Source organism: Tetrao urogallus, assembly GCF_951394365.1.
Source record: "Tetrao urogallus genome assembly, chromosome: 23".
In the NCBI taxonomy this organism is placed as follows: domain Eukaryota; kingdom Metazoa; phylum Chordata; class Aves; order Galliformes; family Phasianidae; genus Tetrao; species Tetrao urogallus.
Window position 1 is genome coordinate 2,814,444 of NC_136836.1, and position 27,934 is coordinate 2,842,377.

The following is a 27,934-nucleotide window of genomic DNA, read 5'->3' on the forward strand; positions in this document are numbered from 1 at the left end:
AAGACTTCTTCCTTAATGCGGGTTCTATAAAAGCAGTTATTCAGTCTGAAACTGAAGGAGAGTACAACACTCCCATTGCTCTTGTTTCATATCAACAGAATGGGCTCCTTTGTGCAACAGAGTTCAAAGTACAACCCATAGGCAAATGTTTGCCCTGTAGGAAGATGTTAGGAGCCCAGATACCGACAGATCTGATCTACTTTGGACTCACTAGAACACAGGAAGTCCTACTGCATTCATCTTCCAGAGCTTGTGGCTACACTGCCCTGCACAAAGTGATCCTCCAAGTGCTCAGACAGAAGCCAAATTGATTCCTATGGGAACCTATGAAGAGCACCATTTGCTGAAACGAATCCACTTCACTGAAATGCAGGGCAGAATCCATCATGACTTCAGCCAGTCCACTGTGGTGCTGCAGCTGATCTTTGTAACACTGCATTCACAATCCCACTGGCAGCCAACACTCCATCGCTTGTTTCAGGCAGTATTCTGGGTTTTGAATCACCACATCCAGAGTGCAGTGTGCTTGCTACTTATATTAATCTGTTATCAAACTAATATCCCAGCTAAATTTACCCAGCAGTTGCTTTAAAGGTCAACTGTAAAGGACAAATTTTATTGGCTTGTATCCTGACTCTGCTCCTCCATGAACCAGCCTCCATATTTTGTCCAAAAGAAAGAGATTCTGATTGTTTCCATGCCAGAGGATTTGCTGCTCTGTCTTTATTGATTTATTAAAAGACCTTTTGGAGAAAGAAAAAAACAACACAACAATGGGAGCTTTTTCTAAAGAAGGATACAAATAGAAAATCTCTCCGATTTTTTTTTTTCTCCTTGCTAAGCAATTTAATTTAAGCTCATTTTCATTAAAACACGAAAGGAAGAAAGAAATATTAAAAGGACCATTTTTAAAAACAGCCCTACTAATTATTCTATCCCCTTCCCTTTTGCTGTGGTTCCTGTCCCTGTGATCAGTCCCACCACCTTCCAAGTGGTCCTCCAGCATCAAGAGCAAAGTCAGGACTGGCTTCTCTGACAAAGAGGCACTCAGGGAAGATGCACTTTCTGAATGTCTCTGAAGATCCTCTATGCATCATGAAGAACAGCACCTTTCTCCTGCTTTGCAGATTATCTCCTATCTTGTCAGCACAACATTACAGCACACTTCTCTTGAATTAAATGGCCTGTGATGAAGTGCCAGGATCCAAATTGTCATCACTTCCCAAGTGGAGATGCAAATATTATTTACGCCCAAGGCACCAAGTTAAAAAAAAAACACAACTACTCAGCACACAAAAGACAGCAGCTTTTTCACATGCCACCTAATTACAGGAGACATCTCGAGAGCTGGGACTGCAGACATCCCCAGCCACACAGCTGCCTCTGCCAGAAATCAGGTCATGCTGTGGGCAGTTTGTTCCAGGGAAACAGGCAGGGAGATGCGGGAGGAGCAGGCATGCACAGTGCAGTTTGGGATTATCTGCCATATAAAAGTGAATCAGCAGCAAAGTCACAGGAAAAGGGGAGGGAGGATCAGAAAGAAACAAAGTCTGATGTAAGAATGGTGCTTCAGGGGCTGAGGACTGAAACATAAAGGGGAAAATAAACAAAGAGAACTGCATTCACAGAAGTAAGGCATGGACATCAAAGGGTTAACAGAGCTCCTTCCCCTTCCTTCATAAAGGGACTTGGGTATAACTTTTAGCTGAGTCAGCTATGGCATATGCAAAGCAAACAAAAAAGCATTACCTAGGAGGAAAAAAAGGTGTTTTCCAATTAGCACTGCAGAAAAGGGGGGCCCTGGGATCCCCCCAGGAGCAGAGAGGAAGCAGGAAACTCACCTCTTCCACAGTCCATTTAGACACATGTTTGGCTGTGAGGCCCGAGACCTCCGGCAAGAGCCTGCAGTGCTGCTCCCAGCAGAGATGGAGGCGGTGGCTGGGGTTAGAGTCCAGGGCAGGCATGAAGATGGACTGGTGGAGGGCCTGCTGGAGGTTGAAATCGAGGTCTGTAAAGAAAAAGAGACAAGTCAGAGCAAGCTTTCAAGAAGGAGCAATTATGGAGAAGAAGGAAAGGTCAGAGTTTGGAGGGAAAAGCAAGGCAGGGCACACAGACAGCCAGGCACTGCTACTGCAAGGCACAGTGTGTTCTCAGGGCATGCTCCCCCACCCTCCTGAGAAAGAGAAACAAACAAACAACAAAAAAAAGATAAGATTGCCAGGCTGGATATAATATCGTTAGCTTCTTCCCAGGAAAATGATGTCACGCTGCTAACACAGAAGATGCTTGCAGCGTTTTATTGACAAGGTGGAGGAGTTCTGGTAACAGCATCTTCGGCTGGAAACTAATGGCACTGGCCCAGCTGCTGGCAGCCTGTGAGGAGTGAGATGTGTGCAGCTGATGGCCTGGGCTCATTGCCTCCCCAGGAGACTCCCAGGCCAGGAGTGCTGCATGTTACCTCCAGACATCAGTTCCCTTGTGCATCCGGTGATGGAAGCTTTGGAAATCAAAGAGGGGGAAAAAAAAAAGAGAGAGAGAAGAATCACCCCTCCCTGATGAGATCATTTGAGTAGTGCAGAGTCATGGTCCTACAGGGATTTGCCCAGTTATACAACAGGAAGTGAAGCAGAGGATGGAAATAACACGGAACACACTTCTCTGGTTCACAACCAGCATTATGCTTGGTCACATTAGAGGCAGAGGCTGGCCTGGCACAGTTGTTACTCTTCTGTCTCCTGCTGTGTCATGTTACCTTCATCTTCACCTCCCTAAGCAATGTAGGATGCCATCAAACATGGGTCTCTATCGCTAATAATGAGACCAGAGACAGGGGTTAAAAACACACATATAAAGCTAAGTAAGAACTGCTCTTCAAATGGGATGGAAGCTGTGTGCAATCACGAAATTACAGGTCAGTGGATTACTGCAGAATTCCTCTCCACTGATTTCCATCACTCTGCTTAAGGTGAATGCGACAGGAAAGCAGACAGCTTTCCCTGCCAACTGCAACTGCAGCTCAGAGCTGGCAGACTCCTCCAACTGCAGAAGTCAGCACTAGGTGAAAATGTATTAAAATAAAGCCAGGCACCTGTCCCAGTTTGTGCCTGCTTAGCTATTTTTGATTGGAGTCTATTACCATGTTAAATCCTCCTAAAAGCCTGGTCAGCTTGGTTCTCTGAAATGGCTTTTTATAGTAAATCTGAAAGTTAAGCATATGGTTTGCTAAAGTGATATCAGAAAGCTTCTCTTCAAACTTAACCTGTCAAGTACCAGAATAAAAAGACATTATTTTTCCATCTGAATTTTTATTTTCTTTTTCATCCTGAAGAGAACCTTCCAAAAGTCACCCCAAATGATTCTAACTGTTCTTCTGGATACCTGCAGAAAGAAGTTGATGGAACTCAGCAACCACCCGATAGGTTTGGGTTGTGTCTGCAGAATGGCTGTGGAATGGGTAACAGCCTCCCTTTGCCACTTCAGGAGAACAAGCAATGCTACAGGAGATGGTGAGAGCTTGTCTTCTCAATTAATAAACACAAAACTTCACCAGGTATTAAACCTTACACTTCTAGGCAATTTTACCCTTCTTCCTCATTTCAAAGGAAGAAGGACAACCACCATCATCATCTCCAAGCATGCATTCTCTTGATTGTGGTATCAAGAACAAAAAAAACCTGTGAAGTTTTAAATGATCCTCATAGGGATCATCATCTGGTATTCTGCACACACACAAATAAGTAAAAACCAACCAACCTTTCCCGTCGTTTTCCTGTTTCACCAGCTGCAACTTTATGTAGGCATGTGAGCATCCAAGCCTGAAACATCAATCACAAAGCATCTCAAATGATGACACAAACTGGTGCAACTGCTCCTCTATGCAGATCGACTAACGGGGTATTGAGGAACCAGAACATTCTCCCTCTTACCATCAGCAAGAGAATTTCTTTGTCCCTGGCTTCTCCTCCTCTAAACTAAGAACTGTGATATTAAACTCATACCTACAACTCAGAATGGAGTTCGCTGTGGGAAAGAAAGCCCCCAAATTAGTGTGAGGAAAGATTAACAAGTAATTCTAAAAGCCTATGCTGTGCATCTCCAATCAAACTGAGTTGTTCTAAGCTCCTGATCAACACCTGTATCTCAGATATCGCAGCAGCATCAAGAAACACAACTTCGTATCCACAAAAACACATCACAAAAATCTTATTTACTTTTTGGGTTTGGCTTTGATGTTTCCAGAGGGTTTCTCTTCTACCCTGTCTTTTGCTTCACAGCTTTCAGACTGCTCTGATGGACTCTGAATGCTGCTTTGACATGACTTTTCACTCTCTTGTGCAGATTTCCTGGAGAGACAGACAAATGATAGGAGCTAAGCTGACATTCTCAGTTTCCTTTTCCCAGAAGAGAGCAAAACTGGCAAATGAGAGTAACAAGTACCACCTAGTGGTGAAAGCTCTCCTCTCCCCTACCATCCTTACTGCTGCAGCCCACAGTGCTTTTTTTTCTCTTTAGCAGAGATTGAGAGACATGATACGAAATAAATCAGACCCTGTGGACAAAGGCTGCAATCCCAGCAGCTACAGGAAGCCCAATGAAACCGATTTAGGATTTATGAACCCTGGATAACGTTGAAGACAACTTACATGACTGAGTTTGTTGCTACAGTCGCCCAAAGGAGGATGAACAGCAGGAAGCTGTAATACCTGCATAACGAATTCAAACCTCCCACTATCAGCAAACGAACTGCTCAGAAGAATGTAAAAGTAATACAATTTTAGAATGATATTGGTTCTGGGAGAATCTGAAAACTCTTGAGGGAACTTTATGGCAGTGGTGCCATTGAAATGCAATCGATTTTGCTGTCAAGAGTAACAAAAGGTTACTTTTCTGCATGGCGCTGGGATGACAGGAAGCAAAATTTGGCCATGTGCACCTTGGGACTGAGAAGTGTTCCTTCTGTCTGAACAAATATACCAAATATATACAGAAAATGTTATACATTTAAGCAAAGCAAAGAAACCCTAACATGCATACAAGCCTTAATACACAAAAAAAGGCCAAAAGTAGCACTGGAGATTGCCCTGGTGAAGCTCAATTCCTACAGCCTAGGAATGACAATAATGAAAGCCTTTATGTCCAGATTTGTCCCATGACAGACTAACTGCTTCCTGCAGTCCAGAAGCCAAAACATGGTTCGTCTCAATGATACTCAATTCCAAAATTATTGTAAGAAAATAAAATACCTGAAGGGGCTCAATTTATTGGCCAAGTGATACATATGGAGTCATTACACCTACCACTGTAACATGACCGGCGCTGAGGTGGATTGCAGTTAGGATTTAATAGTACAAAATAATCTTGCCTGACAGTTTTAGGACAGGAAATGAAGAAAAAGAATATATTTTAAATTGAAACAGCAAGAAAAAAAAATAATTATGGAGACAGAATGCAATTTCCTTTGTTGGAACGTGACCAGAGCAGCAGGATTAAGGAATCAAAAAAACCTATTAAGGCACATGAGGGTATAAAAGCACACTGCTCTGTGTTAAGAGTGTCTGGAGCATGGGCCAATATTACAGAAAGATGAACTGAATGCACAACTGATTCTCTGCCAATTCCTGTGTTTTTCAGCCTTGTAAAATGGCATTGCTCTGCAATGTGTGCCCAGGAAATGGGCTCAGCTCACCTGAATTGTGGAGACTCCTCCTGAGAAGACTCTGCTGCTCTGAGCAGAACTTGGGCTGGGGTCTCCAGCCTCTTGGCTTTCTGCAGGCTGCTGCTGGGGGAAGGCCTCTCCCCACCAAGGCGGTCCTGTAACACGTTTTCTTTGTTGAGGTTCACATCAGAATATGGGCAGCCAACCAACCTGTGTTAAGAAAAAAAAAAGAGAGAGAGGTTGTGATGCATGTTCCTGTGTTCCTAAGTCACAGCCTTAGCAGCCTCAGGCAGATACAACCATTAACAAACCCAGGAAAAGGGAGGCCTAAAACTCATCCAGATGGAGACATTATTACCCAGTTTTAGGTATGGGAAAGCAGAGGACCAAATGGCAGATCTGGAAACTGAATTTATGTGTTTGAAGAATCATCCCAGAGAATAACAGGAATCTTCCCGTGTTACCTGCTTGTCTGAACAACATTTCATGAAACAGTCACTGTTCGAAGCTCTTCATCACAGTAAGTACCACTGGATCCCCAGACCTCCCATCTGAGATTGTTTTCTTGCTCTGTAAAGCCGTTTAATCAAGAAAAACTTTCCTTTTCCGAGAACACATAAGAAACCAGAGGTAAACCTGTCATCCAAAAGCCAGGAAGAAAACCCTCTGACTCCAATGTGGTGTTAGAAACTACAAAACATGAGCTCCCCCCTCACTCTTATGCTCTAGTAATATACCAGCACTCTCTTCCTCTTTAGCTATTGCCTTGCAATATTCTTGGGCACATTATTTTACATAAGTAATTCCTTCAGTGATGCTGGAATGTAGAATCTGGAGCGAATTAATCTACACTATGTTGTATTGCAGTTGGAACAAACATGCTGCTATAAACTAAATTTATGGTGGAACAGCTCATTTAGACACAAGAGGGAGCTGCAATTACACTAATAGCTGTCTCCAGAACACCCTGTGATAATTTCAGTGCAGTGCAGGTGCTTGTTGCTGCATTATTATTGCAGGCAACACTCAGATGCTCCCAGACAGAACCCTCCTAAGATCTCAGATACATACGTATAATGCGTTCCATATCGTGGCCCCCTGACATGACCAATGCCATGACAGCCTGGAGTGGGACACGTTTGTCCCACTGTTCCCACAGGATCAACAGCACCTGAAGAATAAAACACAAAGGTCAAGAGATTTGTAAGAAAGCTTCCTACCTCTGAAGAGAAGGCTGCATTTGGGGAAAATTATTCATGGTATCATCTGTATTACCTAGAGGGACTTGCAAAGCGTGTCCAGTTTTCGCACACCAGCCTACTGGATGAACATCAGGGCTGTCTGCATCGACCCAGAAATCATAGTTACAGTCCCAGCCATCAAAATGTATCTAAAAGAAGCACAGTCTCAGTGAGAGATACACTTAAGGATATGACTCAGCCGTTATTTTAACTTCCCCTTTTGTTTCACCTTGCTCAGCTTGGAGCTGATTCACTCAATCTTTCAGTCAAGCACAACCATCCTTTGTGTTCAATTTGTTTTCCTGTCCCCTCTGTCTACCTTTTACAGAAGCACCACGTTCTGGTGACACAGTCAAATCACAGGGTCTGCAAGAAAGCACAGACCATGGGGTGCCCTGGGGCTCTCCTTTCAAGTCTAAATCTATGCAAACATAACTGGTGTTTTAATTATCTTATTTGCTACAAATCCCAAAACATCACCAACTTGGCACGTTTTGCAGTGAAGAAACGAGAATTTTCTGCTGGATGAAGGCATGAGTAATAGCTGGTTTGGATCCAGGTTAGGCAAACAGAGACTAAGGACCACTGCTATTTAAAGGCTGTTAATAAGGCAAAGTTTCATACAGAGGTATGAACTGAACATCTTGCCTCTAGACTCTGGCAAAAGTCGACTTCTGCTTACAACCACAGTGATGAGATTGAGAATCAAACAAGCAAGGGAAAGCAAATGCCCCTCCTGCCCATGGAAGCATCCTTTAGGAAGGACTCCTGTAGCCAAGAAGCCCCCATCAGCGCAGCTTACACCTCAGCCAACTGATATTTAATTTCTCATAAACAAAAGCACAAGAGACTCTCCTGGCAGCATATTAATGTGAAAACAAGCAGTTACATTGCACCTATGCAACAAACATTCTGGTGCATAAAGCCACCTCCTAAATGGGTCAGGATTTAACTTGCTTTTGGATTTCCCTTAGGAAAAAAATAAATAAATTCAGGTAGCTTCCCACCAGCAGAACATTTCTGCTACCTTCATTTGTGCAGCTCGCAGATGGAAAACCGTTCTGTCAAATCTTATTTCAAAACAGTTACAGTAAAACAATAACTAACAATGCCAGGCAATTCTGTTAGATTTCAATGGGACAAAACAACAGAAATCATTTCCAGCTGGGCACTCCTGTCGGCTACATGGCCTGCAAAGCATTTGTTTGCTGCTCCTCACATCAGATGGGTATTTTTTTCTGTACTGCCTATCACTGCATTCCTTAGCACCAGGGCTCTGCCCTTCAAAGCAAGGTCATACCTTAATCCGATGGTCATCTCTGTCAGTTATGGTTGCCACTCTTATCAAGATGGGATTTCTTTTGTCTACAGCCTCCAACTTCATATTAACTTGAAATCCGTGAGCAGGACGCTGTAAGATAAGGTTGTAAACAGAACACTAAGAAGTGAAGGCAGTTGCAACTAGACATCTTCTCTGGATAAAATGCACTTAGTTTTTTATCTACCATTCAAGTGCTTTTGCAGTTTTGCCCCCATCTCCTCTGGCAGACTATTTCAGAGGTTAAAAGCAGAGTTTTCTAATAAGCTGTCCATTTGTCAGCAGCCCAAAAGCACTTGAAGAGAAGCCTGAGCTTCCCAGAGCAGAGCAGCATCTCAGAGTGAGAGCTCCTCTCTGACAGAACCAAAAAGCCCAAATACGAGCACAAACTCCACTGACAAACAGACTGAACAGCCTGGCAGGAAAACTGCTCAACACAGCAGAGATTACCCCTCACCACACAAGGACACCAGCCAGCTTGCTGCTGTCAGACACCTGAAGCACACTGCTGTGGGACATCTCCCTCTGCCACACAACGTGACATCCTTCCCAGCATCACATGCAGCCACCACTGCCTCAGCCTCTGGATATTAATTACCTTTGTTTGATGCGTGTGCTGGGAAACACACCTGGTTTCATTTCAGTGCAATGCCAATTTACTCCTCTGACCCTGTGGCTCTGTCCTACCTGTAACCTGGTGTTTTGGGGCATCCTTCTTTCTTCCCACTCCAAACCTCAAGTTTCTCTTTGGTCTTTTGAACTGGATGCAAGTCTTTCAGCCAGCTGGTAGAGCAGAAGGCAGACAGCCTACACTGCTTCTAGTTTTAAGAGATTCTTACTGAGACAGCCAACACCGTCTGAGTTTCTTGAGGAAGGAGCTGGAGTGCTAGAACAAAATGCTGCCCAGGAGATCAGTGAGGCTAATTGAGCCTTGCTGAAGGGCTGCTACCTTTTTGCAATGGCTTTTGAATGTTTATAAACTGACAGACCAAGACAGTAAGTTAAAATAGTGATGCTGACAACGGTTGTCTCCTGTTGTGTCTTTGGACAGACAAGGCAGAAACCCAGACACAAGATCTGCTGCATGTGCTAATGACCAGTGCCTCCACACTACGTATATTAGCTCTTGAAAACTGTTAAAAACTAATTTAGTGAGAAACACCAGTTCTGCCTCTCAACTCATATTTTTATATACTGATTTCCTGTAATTGCTAGCTGGAAAAATAGTAATAATAATAATAAAATCAATAACTCTGCCATGTATTTGCACTTCAGACCAATCAAGCCAGAAAAGTAACAAGATGCAATCTTGGAAGAGTTCTATTAGCGGCTGCTGTATCAAGTGTCTGCTTTCACTTTTTTTTCTGTTTCTATTTCAAAAAACAGACTTGGATGCTAATTTATACTCCTGAGTTTCATGAAAGTCGGTCTACCATCCTCTCTCAGCCAGGCATCTGAAGGAACAAAGCAACAGCTTCAGAAATGGATATAAAACAGGAAGAGTCAGACGAGGTGGCTGCATTCCCCCTTGGAAGATGCTTCATTTCAGAAGAATCCAGGAGAGGGAGTATCCACATGAAAAAGGCCCCATGTACTCTGCAAAAGCCCTGTGATCTTCAGGTGACATTTCTCAACACTCTTTGGATTCTGAAAATCTGAGGAAGCAGTGCTGGAATGACAGATTACTGAGGACTTCAGGCTGGCATCTCTAAGTAGGTTGCATTTCACTGTTTCCACTGTCACAACCAGTTTTATTATCTTTCCAAAACATTTGTCTCTACAACACCATTTCTATTGTTTCTCTGTCAAGAAGAAGACTGTCTGCCTCATTCCTTCTCTCTTGTATTCTGCAGGCTCCTGTTTTCCAGCCCTGTTGTGACTTTATGATTCACATGCTGCGCTCCATGACTGGGATGCAGCCTGTCCAACTGTGGAAAATCTAAATCCAAGGGATGTTATGGAGATCAACTACACTGCAGGTAACTCATGCTGTGGCCCTACAGTTCTCTGAAGAGGCAAAACAGCCTCTTTACATGACACCCACCATGCAGCCTACAGCATCTTCAAATGAATGCCTGCTGAAATCTAGCAATTATCAACTTTCCTTGGCTGGATTTTTACCTCCCTTATCTGGAGCCACCTTGATTGCTTTATCCTCTTCAGTCTCAAAGAGCTTGCCAACACAGTATAAGGGAGGGAAGGTGGTATTAACCTGCAAGTCTAACTTTATAAAAAGAAACCAAGGGAAATGTCACAACGGCACAGAAAAACTTCTTAAACACACTGCAAGATTTAACAAGATGAATCAGCATGGAAGATGCTGCTAAGGGAAAAAGAAACAAAAAAAAACCACCCAAACTTTGGAATTTATTTGTTATTCTACAATCTTTTGTTTTGTTTCTGCTCACAGTGAGCTCCCAGATAAACGCACTGTAAGGAAATGATGCCCATGTTCCTACAGTTGAGAGATCTATCTTCAGATTTAGCCTGCAGGATGGTCTCATTCCACCCAGGAGTTTGGCAGAGATGCTCTGTCACCTGGTGGTATGCTTATTCCTGCAGAGGGCACAGATGGCTCCTTCCTAGAAGTACCAAGATTTTGTTTTGTTTTAGCAGCACAGACAATTTTAATCTCAGACTCAAAGTAGAAAACACACTTTCATCCTCTTGGCACAGTCATGGTGAACTGTCACAAAATAAAGCATCTAGAAAGAAAGGCAAGATAATATGTTTCCCTTTCTCTCCTGAGCTAGGAAAATCAAAGAGATTCACCAACCAGCTTGAATGCTCTTGCTGGGGCTGCCTGAGAGTTGGTCTCTACCAAATATTTCTCCCATGAGAAGGCTTTGGGATCCTTGTATCCTGAAAAACAGGGAGAATTAACATTTCAGTAAGAGAACCCCACAATTACTCTTACAAACAACAGAAAAGCTGCTATGCAACATATGGCTATGATGTTAATGGAGCACTTAAAAATGCATGGCATTGGAAAGTGATCTGTTTATTCGTACACACTACTTATAGCACACACAACAGCACTGCAAGTTTCCCAAGCTTCTGCACAAAATTTTAACCCCAATCTGAAAAACCTGAAGAGTTTTTTTTTCTGTACAGCTTAATCCATTGTTATTCTGTTGCGAAAGCTGGCAATTAAGAGCAGCTAGTCAGAGGATTCTGTGATGTGCAGTGACATCACTAAATTCATCTCCTGTTTTATTAACCATGCTGTGTGTGAGTGCTTGGCTGTCTGTAGAAACTTCTTGTCTCTTCCCACCTATTCATCCATAGCTGAGTAGAATTAGCAGTCTGGATGTGAAAGCTCCATCACCATTACCTACCTACCCAGGTACCTACATGGCTGTGCTTCTCTCTTCACCAGCAACTCTCAAATGACATTTAAGAAAGTGCTTTGCCTTTTTTTCTTCTTCCCATTTCAGTATTTTTTAGCCTCAATATTGTTCCCTTTAGGCAGGAGGGTCCAATCACTAATTGCATAGGACAGACTGCAAATTGCTGCACATAAATCTTTTAGTAGAGAAATGAGAATTGACTGCAGATTCTCTCAGGGGCACAGGCAATTGTGATGTGAGTAGTGCTGTATGCCACAGCCTCGGTGCACGTTCCAGAAGCAGGAACAGATGTGGTGCTGCTGAGGAGCCCATAACCCTTCTAACATCTGCAGTAAAAGGCACAAAGGCTAATTCTTCCACTGCAAAGGCAGCTTGTAGTGGTACCCACTTCACTAAACTTGATATGCTGTAAGTAATCACAGAATTTCTTGCTCCAAGGCTGTCAATCCAGCTAACAGCAGACATGATTTTTTAATTACTATTATTTTTAAGACAAATGAGAACTTCCATAGCCCTGAAAACAGCACTCATTTTCCTGCAGGCTCTGTCCTTTTTCATTTGCCCACATTCTCTACAATGACTGAATTCCAATGAAGCAGAAAGAAATGTGGCTTCAGTTGCTCCTTCATTTTCAGGAATTCTCTCATCATCTATAAAATCATGACACCGATTCCTCTTTTTTCCTGCTCGCTTTGGAGGAAATTCAGAAAATAGCTCTGATTTCTTTCCTTCTGAAATAAAACTCAATTGCAAATTACCAAACCTTGTTCCTTTGCTTGAAAGAGCTGTAAAACAAACTACAGTGGCAAAAAGTATGAACAATAACTCTGTTCAATCAGCAAAGAAAAGAGTCAATCTGTAACTTGCAAACATATAATTATGTGGAAGATAAAGCCTGCAGGTTTTTTGGCTGAGGGAGGAAATGTCTCACTTTCAACATACCAGGTGGTGTTGTCAGTGGGGTTCCAGTTTCTTGGCAGTAGCCAACAGGACGAATATATGGGCTGCTAGATTCACACCTGAATCAAAGAGGAAAAGTTGGCACAAGTCAATTTTAAATCAGGAAGAAAAGCAGAATTTCAAATGCTCTCTGATACGCCTTTGCTGTGGCAGCAGATGCTTTCAGTGGGTGTGATCATGATGTAAAAGACAAGCACTGCCTTGTTAGAATTTATACACCTAAGTTATCAAGGTATTCAAGCTGCTCCAGAAGATGTCTGCTGCTTTAAAATACAGCAACAACAATAAAAGAGCTCCCACCCCCACACAGACCACACAAACCACAGCTCAGCCTGGACACAAATCATCCGAGTTAAAATACAAAGGAAGCAAGGGAAAGAAAAATCAAACACTTGTCCCTAACTGGAACACAATTACTGTGCAAGAAGGGGCAATGACTTCAAATGTCCTAACAAGAATTGCACATGAGCCACTGTTTCCAACCAAAACCTGTTGGTGGTCTGCCTGGTTCCCAATTTTATTGCAAATATAGACACTCTGAGGCCCTGAAGGAGGGGCTGGGTCTATTTGAGACAGCCCCTTTAGTCACAAACTGTGTTTGCGAGTCAAATGCTACTTTGAAGCTTCGTTTGCTTGTGTTTCCTATTAAAATGTTCAAATTCCAAACAAAACAAGACATGGAAACAAAGCTTCGCAGACTAAAATGGTAAAGGAACTAGATCTAACGTTCTGCAAATAGAAACAGCAGTGCTACAAGGTTCTGGATGGTATCTTTTTGGCAAAGAAAGAAAAAACCACCTTGGCACCTATTCTGAAGAACAAAACAAAACAAATAAAAGGAGGTGGGGGAGAAAATACAGAGCACCGATCAAGTCAGCGCTACGTAGATAAGCACATGCCTCGTGTTGCTTTCATAGGCAAACTCAAAGAAAGTTTCTCCATTCATGTGGGCTGGAAATCACAGGCCAAAGAGAGAGTATGTTTCCTAGATTAATATTTTACCTGGCCCCAGCATGCAGGGCAGGGATTGAGATTCCCAGATGCAGAAGAACTGCCGTGCAGGTCAGGACTTAAAAGCTTACATGCTGGCAATCACTTTTATTTTCAAAGTGCCTTAACCAAACTCTGCTGAAGCAATTGGGAAGATTTTTACTGATTTCAGTACTGCTTCCAAATGTAAGCTTGCCAACTTCCATTACTAGTTCTAGAGGACGACACCAATCAGAAGGGTTTGTCACCAGTGGAGCAGCTTATTCTTTCTTTAGTTCTGCAAAGGATAACATGAGCCTGACTCCCAGTCAACAGCTGCATTGCCCTGAACATTGCACTGGCAGTTCAAGCTAGTCCCAATGATTCTGCACTGAGCCAACTAAAGTCATCAAACAGAAAGAGAAACTACTATGCCACATTGTAATAGCCCCCAAATTATTCAGATATTTGAAAACTGATTTAAGATCCTGACTTCAGTGACTACGTTTCAAATATTAGACCTCACTCTCAGTGAAAGAGCGAAATAAACTGCAGTAATGCTTGCAGACATGGAACAGAAAAAGATGCTGTGTACCAGTAGTCGTAAGTCTCATCCCAGTTATCAAAATGAATCAGCAGGCGGTTATCCACCATGTCACTGATGGTTGCAACGCACATCAGAGAGGGATGCTTCTTGTCCACTGCCTCTAGTTTCATTCCCAGACGAAAACCAGATGGCGTGACAGGCTAAGGAACAGGACAGCAGGAAAGAGAAATCAGTCATAGCCCAGGTTAGGCCATTTCAACTAAGAAATCAGTCATAGCCCAGGTTAGGCCATTTAAAGTGCTGTTGTAAAGTTGTTAGTTGCAGGTCATAACCCCAAACCCCAAAACTCAGGCCATTAGCAAGAGGTCCACAGACTAGACTTCCACATGTTTTGGCAGTAATTTTCACTTTTAAAGAAGGGCTGTGCAGCCTGAATCTGCAGGTATTTCAATGCAAATTGAAAGGCTATGATGAACAAGCCTGTGCTGCTAAGTATTGGCTAAGGCTTAGCATGAGCACTGCAAGTCCTGTGCTATTGGTAGAAAAAATAGAGAGTCTTCACAAGCAGAGCTGTATGGTTAAGTCCAGATCCCTCTGCAGTCAGTGCTCTGTCCATCAGGAGCACTGAATCCATGGGATTGGGGACTTTGTGTCATTAGAGTACCACAAAATGGGCAACTGTGTTATACAGAAACTGAGGCTAACAACCAGAAAGGAAACAACAGTGGGTGAAGGATGAAAAATACTCCAGATCCATTGCCTCGTAATGAATCCCAGGGTGCACATGAGCATGCTGCTGGAAACCAGAAATTATTTTAGAAATGATTAAATTAGACGAAAGTGACACAAATATCTCGACTGTAGGGACACAGCAAAACAGTCCGTTGCAATATATTTAACAAATGGTGGAGTAAATCTTTTCCTCCAGTACTAAGGAAGAAGGGAAATAGAAATTCTCTGTCTGGACAGCCAGTGACTATGGGAAGGAAGAAAAATTGTACTAGTTTCCCATCTTACATATAAATCACAGCAGGAAATAGCTTGGATCTGACTGCTCTGTGGCCTCTGACATGAGCATATTAAAAACACGTAAATATTCTGGTCAAAACTTGCTTAGCATCAGACCTGTGTGAAAACACCTTGTATTCCATACAACCACTTACAGTGCTGAGGGTCTTAAAAAGGCTTTTCGGAGCTGCTTGAGCTTTGCAGTTCTTCAGATAGGAAGTCCAATTAAATTCTCCCTCCTTGAAACCTAGAAAGAGAGATAAAAAGATTGCTGTACACAGCCCTGTTACGTTCAGATTGCTTTTTCAGAAATGGAAATTACAGAATCACAGAATCACCCGGGTTGGAAGGGACCTCAAGGATCATGTAGTTCCAACCCCCCTGCCTAGCAGGGCCACCAAACATCCACATTTAGATCAGGTTGCCCAGGACCCCGTCCAACCTGGCCTTGAACACGTCCAAGGACGGGGCATCCACAACCTCCCTGGGCAGCCCGTTCCAGGGCCCAACCACTCTCCTTGTAAAGAACTTCCCCCTAACATCCAACCTAAATCTTCCCTCCTTCAACTTGGATCCATTTCCCCTAGTCCTGCTATTGTCAGCCCTTTTGAAGAGTTTACTCCCCTCCTGGGTGTAGGTTCCCTCCAGGTATTGATAGGCTGCCATGAGGTCGCCCCGCAGCCTTCTCTTCTCCAGGCTGAACAAGCCCAGCTCCCTCAGCCTGTCCTCATAGGGGAGGTGCTCCAGCCCCCTGATCATCTTAGTCGCCCTCCTCTGGACCCTTTCCAAAATCTCCATGTCTTTCTTGTACTGAGGGCTCCACACCTGGACACAGGACTCCAGATGGGGCCTCACAAGAGCCGAGTAGAGAGGGACGATCACCTCCCTGTCCCTGCTGACCACCCCTCTCCTGATGGAGCCCAGGATCCCATTTGCCTTTCGAGCTGCCAGAGCGCACTGCTGGCTCATGTTAAGATGTTACAATCTTCAGGGCTGATGCATCTCAGCTGAAACACCCCTCTCTCTTTCAGTACAATGTCCAATCATTGAACTCAACCTTCAAACGATTCCAGGGAATGGAATGTAGGAAAGAAAGTTGTGAACCCTAACGAAACTCCTTGCTTTACAGGCTCATCCAGGGGTCTCTGATCCAACTAACAACTTCAATCTTTGGGAACATCAGAACACACGCAGCCAGGACAAAGAGCTCTCAGTACGATTTATGCCTTCTTGTACACTGCTGTATTACATTCATACCTTTAGGAGGGAGCAGCTTATGACTCGTTTTTTCACACCAGCCAACAGGATGGATGTCTGAGGAATCAGCATTAACCCAGAAGTCATAGCACTCCGGATAGCCGTCAAAATGCAATCGCATTCTGTATCCTTGTACCTGTGAGCAGGGGAGTTCTGATTATCACACATGGTCACACACAAAGAAAAACACTCATAAAATGCTCCTTCTGGACTTGGATTTCTATCTAAGATCTGGTTTTATTTTCCCTCATCTCCATCTCCCACTTTCCACGCTCCTCCTTCTTCGCTTCAAACTGTTGGTGATAAAACTGGCCACTGCAAGTGCAGTGCCCTCATATTGCACACAATGTACATCCTGTGCTGCAACATCCTGAATGAAATCCAGCAGGACTTATGTCCATCCCAGCTCAATTCCATGAAATGTGTTGAAGAAGCATAAAAGCATTTCAGCTTGCCAATATTTAGTAAGTCTTAGGGCATAAATGCATTGCCTTTGTTCACATTCATTCATTTTATGGAATGAATAGGTGTGCTACCATTATGAGTTACAGCTGCACAAATCTGACAGTCGGGTTTCACATACAGATTCTTAATCACTTCACATTATTCCTTCAGTATCTGAAATCCTCCTAATCATTAATGAACTAAAATAATATGCTTATCTTTCCGCTTTTTACTTGAACAGAAATACCACAAATGTAAACAGGATTTTTGGAATCAAAGATAGGAATATCACCTACCTCTGCCACTGTAAGAACACAGAATCGAGAGGGGTGCTCAGGATCCAGCCCTTCTAATTTCATTCCAACTTTAAATCCATTCCGGCCTTGTGGGAACGACTGAGACTGTGAAAGGGAGGAAAGAAAGGAGAAACTTTTGAATTCCTGAAGAGAAAAAGCTATTGCACAGCAGTCATCAGATACACCTCAGGGTTTGAATTTACAGCTCTGAGTGGCAAATTCCATCCCTAAATGATAGCTTTAACAGACAAGCACAGGTACAGAGATCAGTAACGGCACGTTCACCGTATTTCAGGTTCACTTGTTATCCCAATTCGCCTCTGAAAAACATTGAACCACGAGTCTGTTGCATTTAACGGGGAGCAAATCTTTCAGCAGCCACAGAAATGAGCTCTATTCAAACACAAAAGATCTCCCTGCATAGCCCAGTGTAGGAGGGCTGGCAGAAACAAATAGAGAGGAAAGCTCCAATCATTCTGCCTGTGTCAGCACGAGGTCAGCAGGATGGATTTTCCCAAAAGGTAACTTCTCATCTTCAAACAGCAGAAGGGATAAAGCATGTTTAATCTGGAGCCCATTCACACAGCCATTCCAGAAAACGTTTGTGGTTTTCATTTATTTGCAAACTTAATCCAAATTAAACATTTGGAGTATAGTACAGGCTGAAGAATTGTAACCAGAATTGCAAATAGCTTACTGGATCCAATGGAGTACCAGACTTTCCTTCTCACCTCACCCTGCAGGCTGCAAACAGCCCTTGACTTTAGAGGATTCACTCAGAGTTGAACTCCTAATTCAGGCTGGAGCTCTGGAATGCAGAAGCAGCTTCACCATGCCTAAATTAATTGCCATATTCTCTCAGTTTCAGTGGATCTTCCACAACTTCCACCCTCCCTTGTAGTTTATCTCTAACATTCACGACTTGACTTACAGTTCTCTACACAGGAAGGCTGCTGTACAGCCACGGATGAAACACAGGACATATGGAAGACATTAAACTGTTCCTCTCCAGCACTACTTAGAGGTTGCCTAACAACCGACCTATTCGGAGCTACCCAAAGCAGACTGAAACAGCCACTGTTTATTTGGGAGTGGGATTCAATCCCTATTTTTTAAAGTGCTGCTTTTGGATGAGGCTCTCAGGGTGGATGTCAGTTTCCACAGCACCTCAGAGCTGGAAACAACTGGGTTTTACTGCCTGCTTGCACCAAAACAGCTAATAAACCCAACTGCTGGTTTGAGGATAGTCTGCAGTTCTGCTTCCACGGAGTTAGTGATTGTGTGAGATTGCCTGAAAAAAGCTTCCAACCTCTCTGAACAGCTTGAGGGGAGCAGCCGGCATCCGTTCCTCTTCTAAGTAGGAAATCCAGTTCCACACCTTCTTCTTTGCAGGAACAACTGAGCAATCAAAAACAGAAACAAAAATGAATGTTTCTCTCAGGTGCTTCCCGTTCTGCCCTCTCTTCTCTTTCTCCTCCCATTCCTGCAAGTAACGTTTTAGAGGACCTGGAGCATCTCCTGACTGCTCCAGTGCTGAATTACTCTTAGAGGAGGCAGCTCTGAGTTCAGCCCAGCCACATGCACAGCAGTGCTGTGCCTTGCTGTGCCCCTGAGGAGGCAGTGTGACCCAACTTTCTGAGGAAACGTGCAAATTCCAGCAGCAGGACAAACCACGCTCGTTTCTCATTAACCAAAATCGATGGCATCACAGGTCAAAGAAGTTGTGGCCCCCCGGATTGCTGGCAAGCTGTCATGGTAATATTCTGGCAGAGATATAACAGTGTAAAACTGTGGGAGATAATTCCTTCTCCTGATATTTTACAGAGAAATAAGGGACTGGGTAGGAACTAAAGGACAGCACAAATGGGAATGTGTAACTGCACCTGATGTCAACCTCCAACAAAAGAAATGAAAAAGCAAGTGAATTTGTGTTCACTCCATTTTTTTAATATATGGTACATGAATATATGTGTTTATAGCCTGCTAATAGCACAGTGCACCTACTGGAGAGGCAGCTGTCAGTACACAGATGATGAAGACAACGTGGCATGTGCTTGGATTCATTCTAGTAGGACCATGGCTGTCCACACAAAATTATGCTTTGAATGCATATTCAAAATCTCCCCCCAGTTTACACAAGCTAGCTCCTTTAAGGTAGGTAATAAATGTATCCCAAGGTCTACAATCAATCCCACGTTGTTTACAACTCATTTGCTGCTGGGCATTTGCTGTGTGTGGCTCTGAAGCTCTCTAAAGTCAATGGAGAAAAGATTCTTATCGGCTTCAGCAAGCTTTGCATCCAGGCTGTCTCCTTCCAGATCCTCTGTGCTGTGCCCACCATGCAGGCAAACCTCGTATATTCCTGCTAATACCTTTCAGGAGACTGACTGTGCTAAGAGGGTTATGTGCCTCATAAGCTACTCTGAATGTGGAATGAGCTCTACTGTCCTCTTCCGTTTACTACTATTCATTTTATAATAGCTAGTAAAAAAAATAATCATCTATAAACATTAAAGAAAAGAGACTATGAGCTTAGCTCACCTTGTTTTATTGGTTTACTGTTTCTGCGGCTTTTCATATTATTTGATTTATTCTTCTCCTAGACACAGATATGTTAAAAACAAGTTTAGCAATATTGTTGTTTCCTCCCTCTTTGATCATCTCACAAAGCATGTACAATAAGGATGTTACATGGATCTAACAGGAGTATTAGCTAGCATCATTTCCCTTTGAACAACCCTGCAAGAATGTTAGTAGGGTCTGTTACACACATCACTTTGATCCTGCAGCATCCCAAAATGCTTCACAAGTTATTCCACGTGGTACTAAAGTTCAATTTAAATATGGCCACCGAAGAGCAGCAGAGGCCCACAGTCTCCATCAGGAAATTAAGGATTTGCTTTCTGCAATGCAGGATTTACTGCTCATGTAAGCAACCTTACTGCAATGCTCCATTTTCCTTTGGCTTTCTGATGTTCTTATGTCCATCTACGCCAGGGAATGGATAGGGGAAAAACCAACAAAGCACTTACAAAGCCCTGTAGTTCAGAAGCAGAAGCTTCAAGTAATTACCATCATAGATGAACACCCCAAAACAGGTTTCCTTGCGTCACGCTTGGAGCCAAACTGCCGTTCATAGCTGCATGAAGTTTTCAAACCCATGTGAATTCACCCAGGGTTGTTATTCCTCAGAGTGAACCCCAAAGGGCAACATGTGAAATGCAAAGCTGCCTCCCAAAACACGCCCCAGACGAAACAGAGGGACCATTTCAAATGATGAAGAGGAGAAAAGGAAGAGACAGAAGTCAAGTACTTCTGCAGCGTGTATACTTTCAAATCTCTTAGGCACATCAAAGAGAAAGCTAAGCAATGAGTTAAACTGTTCATGAGATCAGAAACTGCAGTTTGCATTACCTACAAGCACCTACTCCAGTGGCTCTGCATTAGAAAAACAAGTGCAATAACAAGTACAGATATAATGGTTCAGGCCTGAAATTACATGCACGGTAGCAGAGAGCAGAATCACACAGAGAAAGGCCCCTAAAAGGAGTACAATGCTTAATGAAAGTTAAGATCATATCACAACTGAAGTACTGTTCATATGCCATTAATACCTGCTTCTAGTGGTTTAGTGGATGTGCACCCAAAGACATAATAAACAGAAATCTGGACACCAGCCCTCAGCATCTCCTAGCATTCCTTGACTGCAATTAGGCATAATATTTTGGGGGCATGTATTTTAATTACTGTGAAACGTGCTCAGTGCACACGGCTGTAAGCAGAACCATGTTCAGTTACAGTGTGAAATCTGGACTTCATGTGAGCTGTTCACCCATAGTGACTCCTCTCACTTCAGAGCTGAGCAGTGACCCAGCCCGTTCTCATGGGTACAAAACAACTTCCCTTGGTTCAGCTGTCACCATGCAGGGAGATGTAAGCCACAGCACTGTACATGCTCTTTACACTTCTCCTAAAGAAAAGACAGGCAGCCTCATTTACCTCTTCCTCATACGCATTTTCCTCATCATCCTCAGACTCCAAAAGCAATCTTCTCTTTCTTCTGAGCCGTTTCACAGGTCTGTCAGCCTCGTTTACCTGACAGCCAATGCTGGCATTAAGATTTCTACCACTTCCCCTGTTTCTGCAACCATCTGGAATTTCTTTGGTATCACTAAACGTTCAAAATTGAAAACAAAATCACATTAAAAGCCCGGCAGTATTCTTGTGGCATCCCCACTGCCTCTGTACCTCTTTGGCAGAACGAGGTCCATTTACCTGTCCCTGTGATGCTGTGAGCCTGTTTGAGCACAAAACTTCCCGTTCTCAAAGCAATCCATTTGCTTGTAAGTGGGGAAATCAGAACAGGGCACGTCGTCTTTGGGCACTACAGGAGCAGAGAAAAAGAACATTATTAAAGGAAATTGTTAAAACCATGCATCTGAAACACTTTCATGCACGGAGTTCTGTCAAAGTCCTTTACAAGCTCTCATTAAGTGAACCTCAGAATGCATTGGGAGGTAAGTAATTATTATCAGTATACAAATAGAGCGTACCACCTCATTAAAGACAAACTACTTTTATCTGTAATATTTTAATTTTGGAGAAGCTCTATCCCTATGTCGAAGCATTAAGAATGTAATCTCAAGGCTATAACCAGGACACGATGCCTAGTTCTTTATCCTTTGTAACCCTCTAACTTGAAACGCGCAAGGCCAACAGTGTTTGAAGAGTTCTGCCCAAAGAGTCACACTGGCAGATTAAAAGGAAGAATTGTTGGTGCTGAGGTGACCAGAGATGGGCTGGCTCTTTGCCTGATGGGTTGCTGCTGCCACAGACTGGCAGGCGAGGAAGACTACAGCCAGACAGCAGGAGCACAACAGAATGCCTTAAGGGAACCTACAGAGCTTATGGTGAGTCCTGAGATGAGAGACACAGCAGGGAAAATGGGTACAAAGCCCTCGTACCAGAGAAAGGAAACAGTTCCATGACAATAGTGGGGAAAGCCAGCTGGTAGAAACTTGTCCAGGCAAGCAACAAGAGGAGAGTGCTCTTCCTACAGAAGAAATTCCCTCCATGGGTGTGCATGATTTCAGGGATGCAGCCCTGCCTTGACCAGTGATCCAGCACTGGATTGCTTTTGCACATTCACAAGGTAGCCCTGCCAAAACAATGAGTAATTTGGTCATAGGAAACAAGGGTTTGAGGTGAGGGAGACTGCCCAGCTTAACTGAGAGGTGTGGAATGAAAAAGCTGAGAGGTTGGCATAGAAGTGTTCAATTTTGTGTTGTTGGTTTCTGGAAAACAAGAAGAGGTCTGCAAAGACCAATCTGAGATATTTGTTGATCATTACGTTGATGCATGTCTATAACATGCTTAGATTGTCTTGTTAGAACTCGATTTCCCCTAATTTAGATTGCAGCAGCCTTGGAAATGTTGAAACTGTAGCAGCTAACATATCTATAGCAGGAGTCAGGCTAGACTCAACTCTCTAGGAGTTCTAGCAAAGCTAACACAGTAGGGATTGACTAATTAAGGGACACGAACCCCAATTAGCACAGCACTATGTCACCCACTCACATTCCACAGGTGGAGGAATGACACTGGAAACTCTCATTGCCCCCAGGGGTGGTCAATGAAGGCAATCTGTACTAGTGCATCAAACAGTTCAGTTTAAGACAAACGCAGACCTAACTAACAGCTGTCATGACAAGGACATCACCCACATGAAGGACAAATGTCGATGCCACTGACGATCTGCTGCCCTGGAAAGAAGGGCCTCCATCTTCTCAGCATCACCTGAGGATTTAAGCTTAAACTCAGTGGCAGTGAGATGTTTGACCAAGCTGACAAACCCAGCCCACATCATTTCTATAACCACACTTACCTTCCACACAGGAGAGCACAATGCAGGAGCCAGGTACTGTTATGACTGTGCAGCAATTACATTCACTTTAAATACTTCTAATATATTCAAAACAGACAGTGACTCACAGCACATGCTGTGTCAGGGAGCGCAGCGCTGCTGAAACACGCATTTCAGTTCTGTTTCTAGAAGCTTTTTCAGAAACTGTATATTCTATCTCACAGCCAAAAGCTCACCTTCCAAAGCAGTGCTAAAGGCAGCGGGAGCGTTGATAGCAGCAGGAGCAAAGCTGGCTGGACTGGCATTTATTGCTGAGGCTGAAAGAGTTTCTAAGGCTTCTGCTTTTTCTGCTTCTACTTCAGTAATGATTTCTAGCATTCCAAACTCATTTAAAAAGTACTGCAGGTAACAGAAGAAAGCAGGTGAATGAGCAGTAGCAAATAAGTTAGGAAAGGGAAGAGGAAGGAATAGGATTCCCTGAGAAGCAGTGAGGAATGAGACAAAAAGAAATGGCTGTATGAGACGTACAAAAGCAGTAAAAATAACTAATGATAAAAACAAGAAACACCAAGTAACTTCCTCCAAATGCCAGCAACGGGCTCCCAAAAATCCCAGCAGTGCATTTCACTGCCAAAGGAAGCCACGTCAATTCTACCTGCTTTGGATGTTTCCCCTTTTAAAAGCCAGACTTATGACAAAAGCACCAGAATAAACTCCTGCAGAAAACCAATTTACTGCAAACCTCTGTTCTGATGGTTCAAACCTAGCAAAGCACAATCACATTTACAGCAAATTCCCCCAGATCTCCAGGCAGGCAGGAATCACCCAACTAAAAGTGCCACTGCAATGGGGAACGCAGACCTTGGAGCAACACGATGCAGTGAGCTGCAGGGGCTGGGGGCACAACTGGGCAACAAGAGCTTCCCATAAGAGCAGAGGGACGAGGGGAGATGCAAAGGCAGTGCTGCTGGACAACAGAAGACATGAAGAGATGACGAGCAGCTCTTCTCCTTGCATGCATCCCAAATAACCAGGATGCGCCCAACCTGCAACAGGCCAGGAGCAAACGGGTGCAAAGCACAAAAACTCTGCCAGGCACATTGTAAAATATATATATGTTAAAAAGATATATATATATATACATATATATATATAAAATATATATATATATAAAACCTCCTTTCTAATGAGCAAATAGCTCCAGTCACTCCTTGACCTTCTTCACTGCCTGCAGCACAGAGCTACTGAGCTCAAGAATGAAAGAGGCAAGTCAAAGGTGGGTTCCATTTGCAAGCTCTGCTCCAAAGCTTCTTCTCAAAGCCCTTTATTAGTTTGAAATCTTTTCACAGCCATCCGTTCTTCACTTAAAACTGGCAAACTCAGTCTAAAAGCATTTTGCCACCTCTGAAGCAGGGCTCCTCATCAAGGAGCACCATTCTGCCTCTACCGCTGCACGCTTCCTGGTCTCTGATCCCACCCCCAGCACTCTATCAAAGCCTCATCCCAAATACTCTTCCTCCCCCTGCTGCTTTTGATCTCAAAGCTCTATTTCTTAGAGCTTCAAAGATGCTGGACTTGTTTCTACAAAGCGCAAACCTCTTCCTCTGCATTCTCCCAGAGACCGAGCATCATTTTTATTTCGGCAAGAAATGGCTCATTACAAAGAAATAATCATTCTAAGGTAGGAACTCTGCATTTCCTGCAGACTGGCCAGCTTAAGAGAAGAAACCTATCAGCTGTCCTCACTGCCAGCACAGCACAGCATCTCAGCAGTCCGGTGCCATCGCTGATGAGGACAGCTCAGCACAACAAGCAGAAGGTGGGCAGAAGGAGCATCCCCAGATCTCTGTGCCATTAAGCAGCAGAGCTCCCAACCGGAGGTGGGGAAGGATGCCAACATCATTCTGTGTCAGCAGATCAGTCTCTGGGGTAGATATTCTTGCATACAAATCAACAGCTCTGATTCAGCCCAAGCCAGGAAGGACAGAGGGCTGCTATCCCTTCCTTTAAGAATTCCACAGTGTACCTGCAGCCTTATTAACTGATGAATCCCACTCCAAGCCCCCAGAAGCAAAAGACTGTTACAAAAAACAATGCCATATTATTAACAGTCCCTGATGTGCTGCAGAGGACAGGCTGTCCCATGGAGCCAACCCCCACTCTTCAAGGCCATACTGCTCACCCTTCACTTCTGGAAGCACACAGCTGTGCTTCTATCAGGACTGCATCCTCCACTGCACATTCAGAGGAGCTCAACGCAGCACATTTGTTAGTTTGAAACCGACGTGAACCCTTCAGAAATAATCTGTCCTTCCTGAGAACTTTTAAAGAAGGAATTCAGGAAAAAAGCATTTCATTGTGTATGCCAGAACTGGAATACAACAGGAAAATGAAGTGCTTCACATTTTTGGAGGAAAAAAAAGTGTTTGGCATCTTAAGAATGAAGTAGCTTCCTGTGCAGCCAGTTATGTTCCAGCTAAACACTTCTACTGCGCTCACTGGCCGTGGCATTCAGTGCTCTTACCCTCCATCATCTAACATAAAATAATGCTGTATTACTTGTTTTCTTTAACCCAAGTAAGCAGTGTGGTGCTTTGCTGGTTCTCTACTGGCAGCCCATGGAGGGACTTCTCTGCACTACTGGATATGGGAAGGGAGAGACGTCAGCATCATCAGGAGGTGGTGGACCTGATTCTGAATGCCTGATGACCAACAATATGTTTTTTCCAGAGCTCTCAAGTTCCTTCAATTCCAATTTACCTCTAGAAATTGATTTTTTTTTTCCCCCCAGATTCAAATCTTGACGCCTTAAGGACAATTTTATGCATTCACTTTCAGCCACCAGAAGTGCAATCAAACTGAAATAACAGCTAAAGGTAATTTGGGAAACAGTCGAGTCACCTCCTTCCCCCCTCTGCGACAGTACATCATGTTTGTGGCCATCAGATCTCGGTTGTGATTTATAGGAGAGCTGTGCTGGAGTCACCATCGTGAGTATATCAGGCAGAGGCAGCTGTAAAAAGCTGTCAAAAATAACCACTGGGGTGAAAAGAAACTCAAGGCCCAGCCCCATAAATATTCACTCATAAAAAAAGGTTCTCCCATTTTGGGCTGAATTAAGGGGACTTCTTGCCAAAATGAGTTGCCTGGACAAGATTGAGAATTAGGAAGATCAGATCCCAGAACTTCCATCATTTAATTGTTTAAAATATTCCTACCTTTAGAAATTAATCGAGCAACAAATGAGAAGGGGGAAGGGAATACCACCAGGCTTTCAGAAGCACCACTGAAATGCCACCGCTTGCTTGTAGAGTTTGAAACAAACCGCGGTCTGAAACAAACTGTTTGCTCTGCACAACTTTTACTTGCAGGCTAGAGAACATCAGGTAAATACTGTTGCAGTGCCTGAGGCACAGTGGCTGCTGGTTTATTGTTTCTTTGGATTCTTACTTGTATGTTGCTACTGGGTAAGGTACCAATGCCGTCTTTCCAGTCTAAGGCACTCAGCAAATCGTGGTCTGCTGTCGGGATGCTGATGGTGCTCTCCAGGACATTCTGTTCCATCTTTCTGCTTAGTCTTTGGGCTCTTTATTGAATTTTAAGAAAGAAAACTAGGATTTGGAGAAAAGAAAAATAGTAATAATCAAAGAATAAATCCTGCATTCTCTGGATTCAGCAGGAGCTACGCTCTGGGTATCAGCAGTACCAGGATTTAAAACTGCAGAATCATAAATACACATAAACTCGTACACCATATCCACTGCAACAAGTCAGTACAGCTTGTGAAGCAGCAGCATTTGTTGCTACGTTTCTTTGTATTGCAACAATGCTTAGGTTCCATGCTAGAAATTCTACAATGCTCTTAAAATGCTTTTTGCCCACGCACTGCCTTCGTGTCCCAGCAAATGATCTAATGGGCTCCATTAGAAGAACTGACCATAAGCCACAGCTGTATGAGCCCCCACTTCCCAATTACTCAAACATTACTGCAGAAGGCACTGAACAAACACTGACCATACGTTAACTGTATGTTGCTGCCCTTTAAACGTCCCCTGAATATTTTTAATCTGCAAACGTAACTGCTTGCCTAAAAACAAACGAGAAAGACTCACAGCCTTCTCTTGAGCTGGCAGGACTGCTAACTTTTCCAGTGTGAGCAAAGCCACTGATGTTAAGCACAAAGCTGAAGGCACGAGCTGAGCTACACTCCTATGGAAATGGGTCAAAACCACGCATGGATGGGGCTCTTTGCTCTGGCTTCTGGATTCCCACATCTGAGCTGGACTGCTCTGCTCTCAGCTCTCAGATGAGTTATAAGGTCAGGCATCGTCCAAGAACAATTTGCTTGATCTGCCTTTGGCAGGTTGCTTCTCGCCTTAAGCACTGGAGTGCAGTGACAAGGCTGGGGCATGGTTTAACTGCTGGGTGCTTACACTGGGGCAGGTGAACTTCACTCTGCTGTGATGTCTTCCACATGCTGAACCATCCATCTGCAAGCTAAGTGTGAATTTACTGCAGCCAAAGGCAAAACCACAGACCTGATACGAGTAATTGATAGTGCCTGAGCATTCCTGCAGCTCTAATTCAAGCATGACAGCTCAGTATGATGATCTTATTTAGGTCGAAATCAGGACAGATGCATGTAGATTGCATTTCTATTGCATAGCACGGTCTAATCCCTGTAGTATTTGCTTTTTTCCCCCCAAATGCATGTACCCAACTACTTACAATCCTGCCCATGCAGCAGAGCAGCACATGTTCTGCTCAGGCTGAGCCACAGCAGTGCAAACGGGAGCCACCAAAGCAAGGCTGAGCTGCAGCATCCAGCCCAACTGCCACTGGTTTCAATGGAACCACCAGGTGCTGCCTGGTGACCGTGGTGATGCAAACAGAACCCCACTGCTGCCCCCAGCCCAAAGCTCAGGCTGGGTGCCATGCAATGACTGCAGCCAGAGGCATTAATCTCAAATGTGCCCTTGTCCATATAGAAGCACCTGTTTGAGGCCATGCTTCAACTCCAGCAAG

General features: G+C 43.7%; 1 protein-coding gene across 1 annotated transcript in view; it reads right to left on the minus strand.

Moving 5' to 3' along the window:
* Nucleotides 1-26,473, minus strand: part of LOC306954927 (lethal(3)malignant brain tumor-like protein 4) — a gene marked incomplete at both ends in the record, with an annotated part of 32,270 nt that extends 5,797 nt beyond the window's left edge. Inside the window, 19 exons of the mRNA XM_079546134.1 lie at nucleotides 1,842-2,008; nucleotides 3,754-3,815; nucleotides 4,212-4,343; nucleotides 5,687-5,866; nucleotides 6,728-6,827; nucleotides 6,932-7,046; nucleotides 8,198-8,308; nucleotides 10,992-11,077; nucleotides 12,508-12,584; nucleotides 14,090-14,241; nucleotides 15,205-15,296; nucleotides 16,307-16,442; nucleotides 17,047-17,151; nucleotides 18,356-18,444; nucleotides 19,588-19,645; nucleotides 21,046-21,217; nucleotides 21,322-21,430; nucleotides 23,146-23,308; nucleotides 26,360-26,473. Coding sequence (XP_079402260.1) covers nucleotides 1,842-2,008; nucleotides 3,754-3,815; nucleotides 4,212-4,343; nucleotides 5,687-5,866; nucleotides 6,728-6,827; nucleotides 6,932-7,046; nucleotides 8,198-8,308; nucleotides 10,992-11,077; nucleotides 12,508-12,584; nucleotides 14,090-14,241; nucleotides 15,205-15,296; nucleotides 16,307-16,442; nucleotides 17,047-17,151; nucleotides 18,356-18,444; nucleotides 19,588-19,645; nucleotides 21,046-21,217; nucleotides 21,322-21,430; nucleotides 23,146-23,308; nucleotides 26,360-26,473 — 2,220 coding nt within the window. The remainder of the gene's footprint in view (nucleotides 1-1,841; nucleotides 2,009-3,753; nucleotides 3,816-4,211; nucleotides 4,344-5,686; nucleotides 5,867-6,727; nucleotides 6,828-6,931; nucleotides 7,047-8,197; nucleotides 8,309-10,991; nucleotides 11,078-12,507; nucleotides 12,585-14,089; nucleotides 14,242-15,204; nucleotides 15,297-16,306; nucleotides 16,443-17,046; nucleotides 17,152-18,355; nucleotides 18,445-19,587; nucleotides 19,646-21,045; nucleotides 21,218-21,321; nucleotides 21,431-23,145; nucleotides 23,309-26,359) is intronic.
* Between the last annotated feature and the right edge of the window lie 1,461 nt (nucleotides 26,474-27,934).